This window comes from Sus scrofa, chromosome 7 (genome assembly GCF_000003025.6).
Source record: "Sus scrofa isolate TJ Tabasco breed Duroc chromosome 7, Sscrofa11.1, whole genome shotgun sequence".
Lineage (NCBI taxonomy): Eukaryota > Metazoa > Chordata > Mammalia > Artiodactyla > Suidae > Sus > Sus scrofa.
In genome coordinates, this window is record NC_010449.5 from 32371731 (window position 1) to 32390271 (window position 18541).

General features: G+C 50.1%; 1 protein-coding gene across 1 annotated transcript in view; it reads left to right on the plus strand.

Annotated features, from left to right (window-relative positions):
* Window positions 876-18541, plus strand: part of RAB44 (RAB44, member RAS oncogene family) — a 29677-nt gene continuing 12011 nt past the window's right edge. Inside the window, exons 1-7 of the mRNA XM_005665935.3 lie at window positions 876-991; window positions 7214-7431; window positions 11389-11500; window positions 13279-13453; window positions 15637-15780; window positions 16290-16380; window positions 16741-16836. Of these exons, the coding sequence (XP_005665992.2) occupies window positions 7225-7431; window positions 11389-11500; window positions 13279-13453; window positions 15637-15780; window positions 16290-16380; window positions 16741-16836 (825 nt within the window). The 5' untranslated portion in view covers window positions 876-991; window positions 7214-7224. The remainder of the gene's footprint in view (window positions 992-7213; window positions 7432-11388; window positions 11501-13278; window positions 13454-15636; window positions 15781-16289; window positions 16381-16740; window positions 16837-18541) is intronic.

Sequence of the window (18541 nt, forward strand, 5' to 3'; positions counted from 1 at the left end):
TTTTATGATTTTTTTTTTTTGCTTTTTAGGGCCGCACCCAAGGCATATGGAGGTTTCCAGGCTATGGGTCTAATCAGAGCTACAGCTGCTGGCCTACATCACAGCCACAGCAACACGAAATCTGAGCCACATCTGTGAACTACATCACTGCTTGTGGCAACGCCGGATCCTTAACCCACTGAGCAAGGCCAGGGATTGAACCCGCATCCTCATGGATACTAGTTGGGTTTGTTAACCACTGAGCCATGAAGGCAACTCCCTACTCCTATATTCTAAAATGTGGTCTGAGGCAAAGACCTGAGGTAAGGCATGGTGTGCCAGACACCCAGCTTTAGCCATAACTGTGTCAATCTGTTTTCTGGCAGGGATAAGACACAGCATTGCTTTGGCAATTACATACTTGGGTCCAAGTTCTGGCTTTACCACTAAAAGCTGGGTGATCTTGTACGGAATGATTGGCCAATGGGAACCTGCTGTATAGCACAGAGAATTCTACCGGGTATCCTGTGATAATCTATGTGGGAAATGAATCTGAGAGAGAATGGATGTGTGTACATGTATAACCAAATCATTTTGTTGTGGAGCAGAAATGATCATAACATTGTAGACCAACTATACTTCAATAAAACTTTAAGAAAAAAAAAAAAAAAGAGCTGGGTTACCTTGAGTTGTCCACATCACCCTTTGGAGCCTCTCCTTAGAGGGGTGTCCCCAGCAGCTCCTGATTTCTCCAGTTCCAGGGTCGTAGGGCAAGGGAGCCCCGGGAGCACCAGGCAAGATTGTGTAAGGATAACAGTGGTCACTTTGACAGGAAGTCCCATAGATGAGCATAGGAGATTGGCTCGTTGGGGACGGAAAGAGTGATTAAGCAAGAGGCAAGACTGTTAACAGTTCCAGAGCGCCTGGGCTCCTGGGGGGCAGTGGTCGCCTAATTACCAGGTCCAGGAGGCACGAGGCAACGGGCTGCATGCACAACTGGAGCCTCTGAGAGGTGGGAGCCACCCTAGCGTTGCAGCGCATTTTTTCCTTGGAAGGGTGAGAATAAGGGAAGGTGGCCACAGTCCCCACTCAGATCCGGGGAAGAGGTGCAGAGGGCTAAGCCCTCTTTTCTCATGAGTTTGGAGCTCTCTGCAGGTTGAGTGGCGGGCACTTGGGCAGGAGATGGGGGTGGGTAACCTGCTCTCTTAAATGGCTGGGTGACCCTGGGCAAGTCTCCTGGCTCCTCGGAGCCTTTGTTTCTCTGTAACGTGAGTAGGGTCAAGAGAGAGGGTAAATGGACGAGGGGGTCTCTCAGACCCACCAACCTGGACAGTTTGGTTCGGCGACTATGGCCATTATTGAACTAGGTGGAGTGAAGTGCAGACCTAGTTCCCCAGCCCCCTGGAGAGGGAAGGCTGGAGCTGGGCGAGGCCCTGCTGTGATTCTTTCTGTCCCTGCCCCCCCCCCGACCCCCCATCCCCCACCCCTCTTACAAGGCTCTCCACTTCCTGAGGTGACGCCTGGGGCGCCTGCTCCCTGAACTGAGTCCTACAGCGGGAACTGGCTCCTGGGATGCCTCAGAATGGGATTCATTTGATCTCATGCCTGGCCTCAAACTTTATATGATTTCTTGGGCGTGGAAGTGGGGGAGATGGTGGTGCCCCAGGGGTTCACCTACGAGTGTTCCTGGCCAGGGTGGGAGTGGTTCCCACTGTTCCTGGTGTGAGGTGGCAAGGATCCATGAGGGGAATGTGGCAGAGGAGGGGTGCGGATGAGGGCCACCCTGCTGGCAGGCTTTGAGTGACTGCCAGGGGCAGGGACCTTCACACACACCAGTGGCCATGAGGGAGCTGATGTGGGGGAGCGGGGAGGGAGAGTGATAGCTAAGCAATTGGGAGCTGGCTGAGGAGTGTGTGTGGGTGCACACATGTGTGAGGACTGACTGAAAGATGTCCCCATTGTGTGTGGCCGTACCTGTCCAGGAAGGTGGCACAGACTGCCTTTAAGGTATGAGGCTGTGAGGGGCAAATCCGCTGTCCCTGACTGATGGTCACAGGTCCTGCTGACTTTGTGCCCAGGCCTCCTGACAGGCAAGGAGGGGGAGCCAAGTGCCCTCCAGGGTGAGACGGCTTGATGGATGCAGGGGGCCGATGCAAGGCTGAGGCATCATGGCAATTGGCCAGGTGTCCAGAGGTGCTGCTCTCTTACCAGGCACCAGGGGACTGATGGAAATGGGGTGCATTTCGACTAGGAGCTCCCTGACAGGGATGTCAAGAGCGTCCCGTGTCCTGCGATGTGGCCATAGGGAAACTATTTCAGGATGCTAACTCCCTTCACTTGTGGGAGCCTGACAGTGACATGCCACCCACATCACAGTGGACGTCCGTTATGGAAGCTTCCGCACTGGGAATCTTATCTTGCTGTGTCCGGTCTGATATCTGCGCCAACGGAAGAACATGTGAAACTTGAGTTTCCAAGTCTCACCACCAGAGCAGAGCCTGCCCGCTCTCTCCTGCTCGAAGCCCTGTCCCATCACAGCTGCTCCGTTGGCTGTCTGTGACCCACAGAGGGGCCTCTGCCCACAGAGGAGGTACCTCTCCTAGAATTGGCTTTAGGACATATCTGTCCCCTGGAAAACCAGGAGAGTGGATCTGGTGCCAGGTTTGCTTCTGACATCACGGCGTGGGCAGGTCTCTGCCTCTTGGATCTTCCTCCCCTCAGTTTCCTCATCTGTAGAATGGGGCTAAATTGTACCTGTATAGCACCCGGCTTTTATGAGGCTCAAATGGAATGTCACCCTTTTCACCCTCATCCAATTTCACCATGTCCATGTCATTGCTGCCTTTACCCGTGGTCACTGTGTACCGGGCATAGCTGTGTTTCACAAAGCTGTGTTTCAACAAATATTTGCTGAGCCTGACTCTATGTGAGGCACTGTTCTAGGCTTTGGGAATTGAGCAGTGGGCAAAAGAGTAAACTCCCTTGTCACATGAGACCTCTATTTCAGTTAGAGGAGATGCAAATTTTACAAAATAAATGAATGAAAAGACTCTATTCGAGGAAGGTGACAAGTGCTAAGAGAAAGTAAAGCCAGAAAGGGAGGTGGCTCTGCTGGGAATGGGACGTGGCGTTTCCGCTTGGTCTCCTCTAATCCTCAGAGCACCCTGTGCGGTAGATGTTAGTGCCATGTTCCAGTGAGGAGACTGAGGCTCAGAGATGTTATGCGACTTGCCCCAGATTGCACAGCTTGTGAGCAGCAGGGCTGGGAGAGGCAGAGTCTGACTGTCTCTGAAGCACAGGAATTGGAAGTCACTTTCTCTCCTGGGCCTCCTTTTCCCCATTTATGGGTCAAGATGGTGAGATGAGCCCCTTTCTGGTCCTGACACATAATGAGTGTTTCTTTGATTATAACACACAAGATATTGGCTGTACTCCATTGTTTTACTCTATGCACTTGTAGCTTATTTATTTTATTCTTAGTGATTTGTATTCTTTCCCCTATCTTGCCTCTCCCTGCATGGGCCTAATTTGATACATTATGCCACATCTACATAAAGCAGAATCCTATGTAGTGTTAAAAAAAAAAGAATTGAGGAAGCTCTGTTTGAATATAAATAAGAAGACCTCTAAGCTATAGTTTGATATATTTCTTTGATTATAACACTCAGGACCTTCAGCCCAGCCCTTAGGGTGGTGGGGTCATGGAGGGAGGGGATCCCCTCTTAGGGGGATGGTGAGGAGGGCTGGATGGTGGCCTCTGGGTGGGGATCGATGTGGCTCAAGGAGGGGTGGGTATCTTGTCACTGCTTCCAGGCGAGACTTGATGTGGGAATGGGAGATACATACAGGCAGAAGGACAGTTAGAAGTTAGATGCATGTAAGGGAGTCTATTCTAATCTCTGGAGTCTTATTCTTGGCTTTTCCCCCAATCCCTGCTGCTTTTCACTAAGAAAACTTTCAATGTACAAGAGTTGAGCAAATAGTACAAGGAATGCTATTGGACAGATGGCTAACAATTTGCCTCATTTACTCTCCCCAGACACACACACACATACACACACACACACACACACGCACACGCACATGCACACAGACACTTATTTCCTGTTAGTTTGCTTATGTATTTACACATGATCATTTGAAAGTAAAATGCAGACAGTATACACTCCAGCACAGATCCCTTAAAGACAAGGAGATTCTCCTACATGATCTAAATATTTGTATCACACCTAAGAAATTTCACATTGCTCAGCGAATATCATCTAAAGTTCCCATTCAGATATTCCCAGCTGGCCCCTAAAGTCCCTTATTCCTACTATTTTTTTTTCTGAAGGAGAATTCAATTAACAATCACTTACTATATGTAGGTGTCATTTATCTTTATTCTCTTGAATATAGAACAATCCCCCTGCCTTATTTTTTCTTTCATGACATTAACTTTTTTCTGTCTTTTTACAGCCGTATCTGCGGCATATGGAAGTTCCCGGGCTATGGGTCGAATGGGAGTTGCAGCTCCTACACCACGGCCACAGCAACACCAGATCCGAGCTCCATCTGTGACCTACACCACAGCTCACGGCAATGGCATGTCCTTAACCCACTGAGTGAGGCCAGGGATTGAACCCGCATCCTCATAGACTATTGGGTTCTTAACCCACGGAGCCACAACAGGAACTCCTTGACATTAACATTTTTTAAGTCTACTCAGTTGTCTAGCAGAATATCCCACATGTTAAGGGACACTGTGAGTCAGCAGAGGAGGCAGTGAGGAGCTGAGGGTCCCACACAGGCCCACGGTAAGACTGGAACCATGAAGGGATCCAGGGTCTGATCTCTCTTGCTCTGGAAGTCACTGCTAAATCATGTCACCTCCCCCATGAAGCCCTCCCTGATTGGTGCTGGCAAGTGAGCTGTTCCTTTTGCAGTCCTTTCATAGTAACTGGCAGACAGGTTTGCTGCTCCTTCCATACTGTGCTGTAATTAAGTGTGTGCCTTCTCGACAGGAGGCTGTGGGGACACCTTCAGGGGGACCAGGATTAGCCCACCTGTGCCTAGGAGGTCAGGGGCTCCGCTTGTATGTAGGTTGTGTCCTACACAAGGGTGCTTGGCCAAGGGGTGAATGGGGACTAGAATCCAGCCCACAAGCCACTTGCCAAACCAAGGGCCCTGGCACCGGGCTGGGTCTGCCAGGATAAAGGGGTGCCTTGCCCAATTCTCCTAATGAAACTATAGACATCATGGCAGACCCACTTTCCACCATGACAGCATTCAGCTGGTGCTCAGTAAACTGTTGTCCTTACACGCATGCTAGATCTTGGGAAGAATTTGGGGCAGAAGAGATGTGCTGATAACTGTTCTTTGGGGGGAGGAACACCCTAATTTGTAGCGCTTGCAAATTCCCATGGTGTAAATACTTCCATAGTGGCTGATCCCAAGCCACTGAGTTGGGAAGCGAGATACACAACTGGCTCTTGCAAGCCCCTAAAGTGTGACTGTAGCACACACCTCGGTTTTATGTCTACAAGCTTACAACTGCATCTGAGGCAGACTCTGAAGGCTCTGAGAAAGACAGAGAGAGAGATGGAGAGAAACAGATGGAAAGCAAAAGCAGACAGGAAGAGAGGCAATGACTGCTGGGGAGACAGAGAAAAACTATACTTCAGTTTAAAGTCTGAGGCCTCCCCAAGGGTGAGGAATTGCTTCATTCAAGTCCTGTGCAACTTGGGTAAAGGAACTTGCCCAAGCGGAGGCTAGAGCAATGGCTTCAGCCCCTTACCCCTGAAGCAGAGCCTCCTGATCCCTCCACTCAGCTTGTCTGTGACCTTTGACCCCAACAGAGAAAGCCCAGAGTAGGTGTGGTCTTTCTGCTGCCCCAGTTCCTTTGTACATCCTGTTCACTGCTCCTCCATCCTACCTACCTCCTTCACGGCTTGGCTCAAATCCCACCGCTCACAGGAAGCTGCCTGTGTGCACATCAAGCCCCTCGCACCCTGTACAGCTTTATGTGCCTCAGACTTATTTGCCTCTAGACGGCAGGACCAGACTGTGCTCCTTCCAGACTCCAGCCTCCCTCTCCTGCCCTGAGGCCTCGCCCGGACAAATTCTTACCCATCAACATCCCTATCAATTGATTGTCCTAAGACTTTCCGAGACAGGTGAAAGGACCCCAATTAATGAATTGGACAATGCTTACTTGAGTACCTGCTATGTGCTAGGCAGCTGGGAGCAGTGTGGACTGAGGCACTGAGTGACATTCATATGAGGGGAGCCCAGAACATCATGGGGCCATGGTTAAAGTGGCATGAACCTTGCTTGACGTACAAGGGTGGAGGAGGCAGCCTCTCAGGTGAGGGAGGAAGAGGTGTCAGTTAGGCAGGAGAATCAGGGAGGTCTGGGACCATGGGAGCAAGTGTGGGAGGAAAACTGGAGCTCTGAGAATGGCATGTAGACCTTCGGGGTGCCTTGATGGGGTGTGGAGGTGAGGGAGTGAAGGAGGAGCCTGTCTGGAAAGGCCATAAGAGTGATGTGGGGGGAGCTACTGATTCCCTGGCACATATGTTGAAGGAGTAGAGAAATGTTTTGAGGAGGGAAAAGAAAGCAGAGGCCGGGTGAGGCTGAGAGAGGGAGGAAGATGAGGGGAGGCTGGAGAGAGCCCCTCCCGGAAGGTGAGATGTGAGGAGAGGAGTTGAAGGAGCAGCAGGAGAGAGGGCTCAGCAAGCTGCTTCCAGCCCTTGAGACGGTGAGATCCTGAACTACCCTGTGTAACCACCCCAAAGTCACAAAATAGAAGCTATGGAGCTCCCTGGTGGCTCAGCAGCTTAAGGATCCGGCATTGCCACTGCTGTGGCTCCAGTTGCTGCTGTGGCAGGGATTCAGGACCTGACCTGGGAAATTTTTTTGCCACCAAAACCAAACCAAAATGAAACAAGAACCTATAAAGTCCAGAGAAGTCAAGCCTTTTGACAGTTGAGAAGAGAAGTGAAGGAGAGAGAGCATGGTTAGGGAAGAGCATCCCAGGCAGAGGTACCAGAAAGGGCAAAGGCTTTGAGTAGGATGTGCTAGAGGCCATCAGGTGGGGGTGGTGATGAGCCAGAGAGGCCAGCGCAGGTTGGGTCAGTCAGGGCTTCGTAGCCACGGTAGATTTCCTCCAGGAATGGTGGGGAGTCACGGGAGAGTTTTGAGCAGTGACTGTGTCCAGCAGCCCAGGGCCCCCTCACCTCTCCTCTGTCCCCAGGCACAAGCACCATGGAGAATGAACAGAGAGTGCTTCGAAAGGGCCGGAAGCTGGGCTCTAGCCGGCGGCGACAGATGCGAGAGACAGCTGATGGCCAGGACTCTTCTGTGGCCCCAGAGCCAGGGTCCTGGTCCTCCCAATCAGCTGCAGAACTGCAGAGCTTCTTCCAGAACTGTGGTGCCAAGGACAGAGGCTTTGTCACTCGAGAGGACCTGGCGGTGAGTCCAAGGCCCCATCCCACGCCCTGAGTCCCTTTTCTACAGCCTCCTAAGATTTCCCATCCCACGAAGGCCTGATCGTTCCCATTTCTCTCATTTCAAGTTTGCTCTCAGAAAAAGGCTAGGAACTTGTTTATAGGAACATGTAAATGACTGATAAGGCTTTACGCCTTATTCTCTTCTAGAAACATTTGCATTTTAACAAAAGAAAGGTTTTAAACCAAAGAAGTAATTTGCAAATGGTGTAATCTTAGGCCCACGGAACAGGGAATTTTATCTTGGGGAGCAGTCAGGGCTCTGAAAATCAAACCATGTCAATGTCTATAAATTATGAGAGAAGATCAGCCAAGGTTGTGCCAATAACAAGTCTTAGATGTGGCCTAGATCAAGACTGGTTGATATTTTTTATTTTTATTTTTTTAAGCCTGCACCTACAGCCTATGGAAGTTCCCAGGCCAGGGGTCGAATTGGAGCTGCAGCTGCCAGCCTATGCCACAGCCACAGCAAGACCAGATCCAAGCTGAATCTGTGACCTACACCACAGCTCATGGCAATGCTGGATCCTTAACCCACTGAGCAAGGCCAGGGATCGAACCCATATTGTCATGGACACTATGTCAGGTTCTTAACCTACTGAACCACAATGGGAACTCCAAGATTGGTTGATGCTTTTATTTCTCTTTATTTTATGCAAAAGGTCCTGTGTGGGTTACTAGAGTCTCACTGGGCCTGCTATCTCCTCCCGCTACTGCTCTGTGCTCCAGACTGTTCTTCCCCCATCAAAACTGACCCTTCTTAAACTCCACTCTCAGGGCCACAAAAAGGTACAAATGGCTGATGTTAAAATATAATTTTCAAATTGGCAAAAGAAAAGACCTTTGAGTAAATGTAAAATTCACCATTATTATTAATGAATGAGGGAACCAGTAAGATGTTATGATAGGTTCAAAGAGCATTTGAGAAGCTGGGATACTTATAGGCAATTTGACAGGAGAGTGTTAGGATAAGTTCATCTCATTGCTTACCTTTCATTAAAAGTCCCAGACTTACTGAAGTTACTTGTTAACTTGTAGATTTTGCCCAGGAGAGGGGAAAATAATTTTTGTCTAGTAGAACAGATAACCTCAAAGACTTATGGCCTGTTGGACATTAGCCATTTTTAAAACTGGATTCAGCAGGAGTTCTTTCATGGTTCAGTGGTAGCAAACATGGCTTAGTATCTATGAGGACACAGGTTTGATCTCTGGCCCCACTCAGTGGGTTAAGCATCCGGTGTTGCCATGGGCTGCAGTGTAGGTCGAAGATGCAGCTCAGATCCCGTGTTGCTGTGGCTGTGGCTGTGGCTGTGGCTGTGGTTTTGGCAGGCAACTGTACACTCCAATTCGATCTCTGGCCTGGGAACTTCCATATGCCATGAGTGTAGCCCTAAAAAGTAAAAAAAAAAAGGGGGGGGGACACAACAAAATATAAGTACATTGATATAAAATTTGTTAGAATAGTGAATCAACTGAGTTGAACATAAATTTACATTTTTATAATCTTCAACATTATGTAAAAAATGTTGGTTTATTTGAAAAGTAAAAAAATGAGAAGAGTAAAACCAACTATAATGGAAAAAATAAAAGTTGTTAAAAGAAAAAACAAAATGAGAAGAGTAGAAAATTCACGTTAACTAGTTCCTTCACAAAAAACAAATCCAGATCTTATGAAAAACAGAATGTATACTTGTATTATATTTAGTATAAGGCAGAGAAGATACAGATAAGTATTATTTATCTTTCGTAAACCAAAATAATTAAGCTAACCTAATTTGTTCGAAGAGTCACTTTAACTTTCTGAACTTAGCTTCTTAGAATTTTTCTGAGCTAGCAATTTCTTATAAGAGGAATTTTTTTTTTTGGGCTGTACCCATGGCATATGGAAGTTCCCAGGCTAGGGATCGAACCCGTACCGCCACCGAGATCCTATAATGCTGGGTCCTTATCCTGCTGCACCATAGCAAGTTATTTTTTTTAAGCGCAACATATTTAAAGCATTAGAAGTTCAGTTTATTTTCTGTGACTTTGAGGGCCATTAGATTTATATAAGCTCTTACTTGTCTCTACAAATCGATCCACACAGAACCCTTGCAGGAGATACAGTGCTCTAAGTTATTAATAGCCAGATGTAAAAAATTATTCACACCCACAGTAAGAGTTAAGGGCCTTTCTGAATTACAGACACAAAGAGCCATCTGGCTTCATTTCTACAACTCCAGCCCCAGGTCAAAAGTAAACATAGAAACACAAAAACTCTCTAGTCCAGATTTCAAAGGGCTGTTCTCCTTCCCTGTGGGCACAAAATTCTTAACCGATTTGAGGCCACACATAGAAAAACAAACACACCATCACCAACAAAAGATTAGCAAACCAGATTTTCTGTTGTCTCTCGCAAGAGACAGACACTAGGTCTCCATCACGCGTCCCACGGGGATCACCGAAAGGTCATCCATACAGTGGAATTCCCCCTGGTGGCTGCCACCAAAACCAGAACCAGGAAGTCGGCAAAAACAAAAACACAAAGAGAAACAGAATCAGCAAACTTAAGGTCCTATTACACTTGGGATTCCCTTCAAGAGCCAAGAAAAAAAGCGCCCGAGGTCCATTAGGGCTCTTTTCTAGCAGTGCCCCTTACTCTGTTCTATCCACCAAGTCCACTGGGGCCTCCCCATGGAAATGCCAGAATTTAAGTAGAATTTCCAAAAAGGTAAAGTCATGACCCTGGAGCAAAAATAAAGTGAAACTATGTCAAAGATTTTATTTAATGCATTCATTAATGAGAGATGTTATAAAAAGGGTTGAAAGCTGAGTAATTTAACAAACAAAATTAGATGGCTGAGTTAGATGTTAAAAAGCTGATTAGGAGTTCCTGTTGTGACTCAGTGGGTTAAGAATCTGACTAGTACTCATGAGGATATGGGGTCGATCCCTGGCTTCGTCAGTGGGTTAAGGATGTGGTGTTGCTGCAAACCTCGGCGTAGGTCACAGATGCAGCTCGGATCTGGTGTTGCTGTGGCTGTGGTTGGCAGCTACAGCTCCGATTTGACCCCTAGCCTGGGTACCTCCATATGCTATCGGTGCCACCCTGAAAAGAAAAAGAAAAAAAGAAAAAAGCTGGTTAATGTACAACAGGCCATACATCTTTGGGGTTATCCGTTCCATCAGACAAAAGTTATATTTACATCTCTCCCGGACAGAAACCTACATGTTAACACGTGACTTCTGTTGGTCTAGGACCTTTAATCAGTCCCACGAGATAAATCTGTGTATGTTCCTAGAATCTAGAAGATCCTTGGGTGGACTCCATACCACCTTTGGGACTTATTTTCAAGTTCCAGGTAATATTTGAATACTGATTAGCACATCTGGGGAGCAATGGCTACTGTCTTTTATTTGGGTCCTAAAGGGCTGAGATTCAGGACAGATAAGTTTTGGTGCTGGAAAGAGCAAGGGCAAAGTGTGGAGGTGTTCGAGGCTCTGCTGAGAGGGCTGTCTAGAATGGGGTCCAGGAGCCTTGAGGGTTGGGCCTTGAGGTCAGGTTGGGAGAGGACCCCAAAACTGGAGAGAGGGGAAGTGAGAGGGGCTAAAAATAAAAACATCCTTTTTTTCTTTTTAGGGATGTACCCGTGGCATATGGAGGTTCCCGGGCTGGGGATCAAATCGATGCTGTAGCTGCTCGCCTACGCCTCAGCCACAGCAACACCAGATACGAGCTGCATCTACGACCTACACCACAGCTCACAGCAACGCCAGATCCTTAAGCCACCGAGTGAGGCCAGGGATTAAACCCTCATCCTCATGGATGCTAGTCAGATTCGTTTCTGCTGAGCCACAATAGGAACTGCCACCACTCCTTTTTTGAAGGTGGCCCAGAGCCTTCCCCAATGGGAACGGTGGCCAGCTTACCTCTTCTTCGCAGGTGGCCAAGTTCAGCTTCCTGGGCAGTGAGGAGGAGCCGGAGATGATCTTTGACTGGGTGGATGTGGAACGGAAAGGACGCCTCTCCCTCGAAGAATTCAGCTCTGGACTCAGTATGTGTCTTGGTCTTGGGAGGGCCTCTGGGGAGAGGCCACAGTGACACACTGCCAACTGCAGGACCCCCGCAAAACCCCCACCCCGCTGAGATCAGTTCTGGGCGTGAATAATAATACAAATTACTGTGGAGATGAAGCACTAAGCTTGGGTGGGAAGGCAGTTGGTTTGAGGCAGAGCTGGACCTTAAGACTCCAACCCAGGAGACTGGCTCACTTTCTTTCCACCAGCGAGAGCAGTTCATGGGCTAGGGGCTCCCCTGAGCAGAGGGAGAGGCCTCCAGGCTTGCTTTCTGATGCCTCCCTTGTCCTCTCTGCAGCGAATGTCTTCTCCTTGAGCCAGAGGTTGAGCACCTCCTGATCTGGAGATATCAGGCCTTGTTTCTGCCTGAGGAAGCTCACATTCTGGCTTTGGTTAAAGGAAATTGAGGCCCAGGGAGCAGAAGAGGATGATATTAATGGTGGGGGCTTCCCAGGTCTTCAGCCCCGACTGGTCAGGGCTGCTCCAACACCCACCACTCAAGAGAGGCCCCAAAGGACCTCAAGAGACCAAGGCCAGAGACTCATACAACTGCCTCTGAGCCAGATGGGGGAAGGGCCCAGGAATTGAAGGTGTGGTGTCGTTGCAGAGACTCTAAAAAGCACCATTCAGCCTTTCAGGTCCGCAAAGCCTCCTGGAGTTCTCAGGTCTGCTGAGTCTCCAAGAGTTTGGGGGATGACAGAAAGGGAGGCCAGGATTCTGCATTTATAGATGGGGGCCCTCCTGGGAGGTGGTTGCTCTGGGTCTGGAGGTTGAGAAGCTGGGAGTGGGGGATGAGGGTCTGGAGTCAAGGTGTGGGAATGGGGCAGAAGGACCACCGTCCATGCAAACTCAAGAGGCCATCGTCACGTCTGTACCCAACCGTGCCCATATACCAGGGGCTTCCCAAGATTGATGGAACAAAATTCAAACCCCTTCCCAGGACCCACAGGTCAGCACCACCCAGACCCTGCCAACCTCGTGGGCTCACCCCACACCAATCTGGCTCCTTCCTTAGGGCTTTTGCATGTGCTATTCTTTCTGCCTGGACTACGCTTCCCTAGAAACCCACGTGGCTTGCTCCTTCTTATTCCCACCTCAGTTTCAATGTCACTTCCTCAAGACCCTCCTGACTATTCCCTCGAAAGTAGACACTTTTCAGTCTCTCAATAGATGTTAATCTGTTTATTCCTTTAGCTCCCTTGGAAAGTTTACTTTTTAAAAAAATGTGTGTGTGTTTTTTTTTTTCTTTTTTCTTTTTTCTTTTTTGGCCACACCAAAGCATATGTAGTTCCCAGGCCAGAATTAGTTCCGAGCCCTAGTTTCAACCTAAGCTGCAGCTGTGGCAACATGAGACCCTTAACCCACTGTGCCAGGCTGGAAACTCCTAAAAAAATGTGTTCTTTTCAGCATTTGTAGAATGTCAGCTCCACCAGAACAGGGATTTTGGCTAATTTTGTACCTAGCACATAGTAGATGCTCAATAAATATCCCTTGACTGAGCGAAAACAATGTGTTGGTCACCATGGAGCTGCTGTGTGACTTCCAGCAAGTCCTTTGGCCTCCCTGGGCCTCAGATGTTCATCTGTAAAATGGAGACTCCCAAGGTTGACGTGAAGGGTGTATGACCATGGCTCAGTGTAAATGTAACTGACACAGACAGAACCATTTCCTCAAGGGCTGGAGCAAGACAAGAGTAGGAGGTCAGGGGACTGAGCCCAGCTTCACTCTCCTCCCCTGTGTGCCCCCCACCCCACAGAGAGCATCTTTGACTCCAGCCCAAGCATGCACAGGCTGCACAGAAGGAGGCCACTGCCCTCTAAGCGAGGCTCTGTAGCCACCAGTTTCCCGGCACTGCAGGAGGCTGACGCAGAGGAGAAGGAGGCCTTCATTGCCTTCATGGAGCAGCTGGGAGCCAGCCATTTACTTCCTGAGTAAGACCAGCATGGCGTGTGTGGGAGGAGGCACTGCCAGTCCATGGGGGTAGGACGCGCCTGGACACAGGGCTGGCACGGGAGCTGCCTTGTAGAGCTGGGCGCAAATCCTGGTTTGGCCACTTCTGCCACTTGTTAGCTGTGTCACTAGAGGAAAGTAGCCTAACTTCTGACCTATGTTTCATAAGAGCTGCTGTAGGGAGTTCCCACTGAGGCTCAGTGGGTTAAGAACCTGACTAGTATCCATGAGAATGTGGGTTCAATCCCTGGCCTCAGTCAATGGGTTAAAGATCCAGGGTTTCTGCAGCTATGGTGTAGGTCATAGATGTGGCTCAGATCCAGCATTGCTGTGGCTTTGGTGTAGGCCGCCAGCTATAGTTCCGATTGGACCCCAAGCCTGGGACCCTCCATATGCCACAGGTGCGGCCCTAGAAAGAAAAAAGAAAAGAAAAAAAAAAAAAGAGCTGTTGTGAGGTTTTTTTGTTTTTTGTTTATGTTTTTGTTTTTGGCTGCACCTGAAGCATGTGGAAGTTCCGTGACCTGGGACGGAACCTGCACCATAGCAGTGATCCGAGCCACAGCCATGACAATGCTGGATCCTTAACTGCTAGGCCACTAGGAAACTCCAGTTGTGGGAGGAAAGAAAGCCATGTGTGGAGAAAGCCTACCCACCAGTGCATCCCACTCCAGCCCCTCCCTCCTGTCCTGCCCTACATGATCTTCCCTCAGAAGGATTAGCGAGTTGAGGGATCAGCTCCCTAAGAGGACTCACATTCTTCTTTCTGAATTTTTTTATTTAAAAAAAAAAATGGCACACAGAGGTTCCCAGGCTAGGAGTTGAATCAGAGCTGCAGCTGCCAGCCTACACTGACGCTCACGGCAACACCAGATCCCTAACCAACTGAGTGAGGCCAGGGATTGAACCCACATCCTCATGGATACTAGTTGGGTTCCTAACCCGCTGAGCCACAATAGGAACTCCTAATTTTTTTTTATTAAATATAGTTGATTTAAAGTGTTGTGTCCATTTCTGCTGTACAGCAAAGTGACCCAGTCATACTTATATATGCACTCCCTTTCTTGTATTACCTTCCATCACGTTCTATCCCAAGAGACTGGATATGGCTCCCTGTGCTGTACAGCAGGACCTCATTGCTTATCCAGTCTAAATATAACAGTTTGCATCTAAAAACCCCAAACTCCCAGTCCATCCCCCTCCCTCCCCCTTTCTCCGTGTCCTTGGGGACTCATTCTTAAGAATACAAAGCTCCCTAAGGATGCCTTTCTTAACCCCCAAAAGAGGGTCCCCTGATGGGGTGATTTCAGGCATGGTGATGCTCTGGTTTGGGCAGGCTTGGTGACAGGAGGGCATCTCCTTCAAACTACATCAGGCTCTGGGTTCTTGGGGTTCACTCATGCTTAGAGAAGGGGAGGCCCTGCCTAAAAAGGCCCCCTTCACACACCCCAGATCCCACTGGGTGTGTTAGAACCAGCAAAGATCTCATCAGCTCAAGTTCTCCCAGATTTGCCTGCCCGTCAGGGTTCTGTGAGGACAGGCTCTGGCCGGGCGGGGCAGGTGTTTGTGGGGCAGGTAGGGTGGGACTTGGGGTGCAGGCTGGCGGGGCGGGTGTGGTGGGAGTGACTTACCCACTTGGCAGCTTGGCCTGGGCTCAGCCCTCGGGCATCTGTCTCCATGACTTAATTAAATCCGTGTGAAAGCTGCATTCATCGAACGCCATCCATGTGCCAGGCCCCAAGCCAGTGCTTTCACTGGGTGTCTCCTTCTCCAGCAGCCATTTTTCAAATAAGCCCAGAGGGGTCATGGGACTTGCTAAAGGTCACAGAGCTACAGAGTTGGGAGAAGAGAGGAGGCGGATGGGAGCCCTGGGCCATCAGATTCCCAAGTGTCCGCCTCCCCCGCCGCCACCCCCCGCCCCACCACCACCACCTCCACCCAAACAAGAGAGAGACAAAGTGTGGTGAGGGTTCGTGAAGGGAAAGGGCACAACTGGGAAAGTTTCCTGGAGGAGGTGGCATTTGAATTTCCCACTGTAGAGTGTAGACAGATCTTTGCGGCCCAGGAGCCCAAGGCTATCAGAGTGTTGCCATTAGAACCAAAAAGTGGGGTTCCCCCTGCCTCCTGATCCTATTCCTGTCTGAGCTTGGCTATGTTCCCCTCCCAGGCAGGAGATCTGGCAGCTGTGGCGGAAGCTGCGGCAGGAGGAGCCTCAGCTGGCAGACAACCTGGAGGGCTTTCTGGCCAAGATGACCAGCCGCCTGCAGGAGACCCAGGCTGACAAGGAGGTCCTAGAGCTGACCCTGAGGAAGTGAGTTGGGCCTGGCTGCCAGCATCTTAATGATGGGTACAGAAGTCAGTGTGGTAGGATCAGAGGATCAACATCAAGGGCATACATGTCAGACAGCTGTGCTTTTTTTTCTTTTTAGGGCCACACCTGAGGCATATGGAAGTTCCCAGGCTAGGGGTCAATTCAGAGCTGCAGCTGCCGGCCACAGCCACAGCAATGCTGGATCTGAGCTGCATCTTTGACCTACTCTGCAGCTCAGGGCAACACCGGATCTTTAATCCACTGAGCAGGGCCAGGGATTGAACCCACATCCTTGTGGACATTAGTCTGAGCTCATTACCGCTGAGCCATGAGGGGAACTCACAGACAGCTGTTATTGTGACTGTTGTCAGGGTGACAGGGGCCAGTGGCCACTGGCGGAGTGAGGTGAGCAGTAGGATAGACCCCCAAGGCAGGCCAGCCCACCCCTGCCAGCAGTGGGTTCCCCAGGTGCTGACAGGCTGCCTGGCCCCGCCTCCCACCCCTTCCAGGAGGGACTCTGACCACCAACGAGAGGTTCAGCAGCTCTATGAGGAGATGGAGCAGCAGATCCAGTGGGAGAAGCAGCAGCTGCAGGCTGAGGTGCCCCTCCCCTCCCCTAGCCCAATTCCTCTGCTAGGGTGGGGGTGGGGGCGGGGCAGGGAGCCCCGACTGGCCAGTGTGGGGCAGAGCTGGGGTTCCTCAGAGAGGTGGGGGTGGGGAGAGTGATGAGCCGGGGCACTGCCAGGTCTCACATGTCCCCCAGAGCCACTTCTGCTCTCTGGGCCTCAGACTCCTTGCTGCCTGAGCCAGGGAAGTTGTCCCTCTGAGGCCCCTCCTGGCTGGGAGATCCTGGACCCTGCAACCTAGGCCTGGGTGGAGGTGAAGGGCCCAGAAGGGCTGGTCCCACCCAGCAGGGCCTGAGACTCAGCAGCATGGGGCTGAGATCTCTCCGCTCCCCAGAGCCACTCCCGGGACCTGGCCCTCAGCTCCCAGATGCAGGAGGTCCTGGAGGCCAAGGAGCGTGAGGTGCAGCGGCTGACCGAGGGCCAGAAGGAGGTGAGTGGCAGGGCTTCCCCGAGAGCCCAATTTCTGAGGCTTCTCAGACGCTGATACACATCTCCTGAGGACTCAGTGGGCTGCTTGGGCTCCCATGTCAGAGTAGCCCCTTCAGAAAGAGATGCCTCAAGCCCTTTGCTGAGATGAGGCCAAGTAATGCAGGGAAGCACTGGGACACAGGTCAGAGGTCCAAGTTCAAATTCCTACCATTTCAACTATAAACCATGCAATCTGAGGAAATAACTTTGCTTGTCTTGACCTCAGTTTCTCCATCTGTAAAATGGGAATAGCCGCATCTCCTACATCTCCCTGGCTTGTTGTATCAAATGAGGTAATAAATTGGAAAGCACTTTGAACAGCAAAGCACTGGGCAAACACAGTCTCAATGCTGGAGAAGCTTGGTGACAGGGTGGTGTTCAACTCAGTTCCATTGTCAGCTGAGTGACTATGGGAAGATTTTTAACCTCTCTGAGCCTTGGTTTCCTCATCAGAGAAAAGGAGCTCAGAACTCTTGCTTTAGGGGTTCTTGTTGTGGCTCAGTGGGTTGAGAACCTGACTAGCATCCATGAGGATGTGGGTTCGATCCCTGGCCTCCCTAGGTTAAAGATCCGGTGTTGCCTCGAGCTGTGGTGTAGGTCACAGTTGTGGTTCAGACCCCACGTTGCTGTGGCTGTGGCGTAGGCCAGCAGCTGCAGCTCCATTTCAACCCCTAGCCTGGGCACTTCCATATGCTGCAGGTATGGCCCTAAAAAATCAAGTAAAATAAAATAAATAAAAATAAATTTAAAAAATTGTTGCCTTAGAAGGCAAGATTATTAGATACGTGATTAAATAGGTGATGGAGAGACTATATTTGAGGGCCTAAGATGGAGCCTGGCACCGTAGGTGTTTTATCGATCACAGTTGTTACTGTCTCTGAACCTGACCTAGCTTCCTGGTCAGAATACCTGCTGCCCTGACTCCCCAGGTCCCGTAAGCTCTAGTTGCTTCCAGTTGGCCTTGTGCCTAAGCCTTTGGGTCTGAGATCCTGACTGTTGCTTCCTTCCTTAACTTCCAAACCAGACTTGAGTAAAATCACCCTCTGCTGTAACCAGGACAACCAGCATCCCTTCAGCATTGGACCAGGTTCCCAGGCCCCCCCCACCACCATTGCCTTGGCAATTCCTGCCACCTGGTCTCACCCTCCTGACACGGGTTGATTTCCCAGGTGGCTCTGTGGCAGCGGCTCCTTGGCACCTGAGGAAGGCCCTTTCTGCCAGGGAAGGAGGCTGGACTTTCCACATGGGACCATTTTGTCCTGTCCCCTGTGGACGTGAAGCCTCTCCCCCAGGGCTATGCATACCTTCACCCAACAGCTATTGAGGGCACACCCACAATGTGCCAGGCACCACTCTCGGTTCTGAGGAACATGATAGACACAAAGAATTCCTGCCCGTGGAGATACTGTCCAGTCGGGGAGAGAGATGATAGACCAAATAAGCCTGTAAGATCCAGAACATGTTAGATAGTGAATGCTAAGGAGAATAAAGCAAAGCAGGGCAGGGGACAGAAGAGTTTTGGTAGGGGAGGCAAGAAAGGCCTCACTAAGGTGATGACTTTGGAGGAAAGACCTGAAGGAGATGAGGGGTGGCCATGTGGTATCTGGGGGAAGAGCAGTGGGGGCAGAGGGAACAGTACATGCAAAGGCCCTGAGGTGGGCATGGTG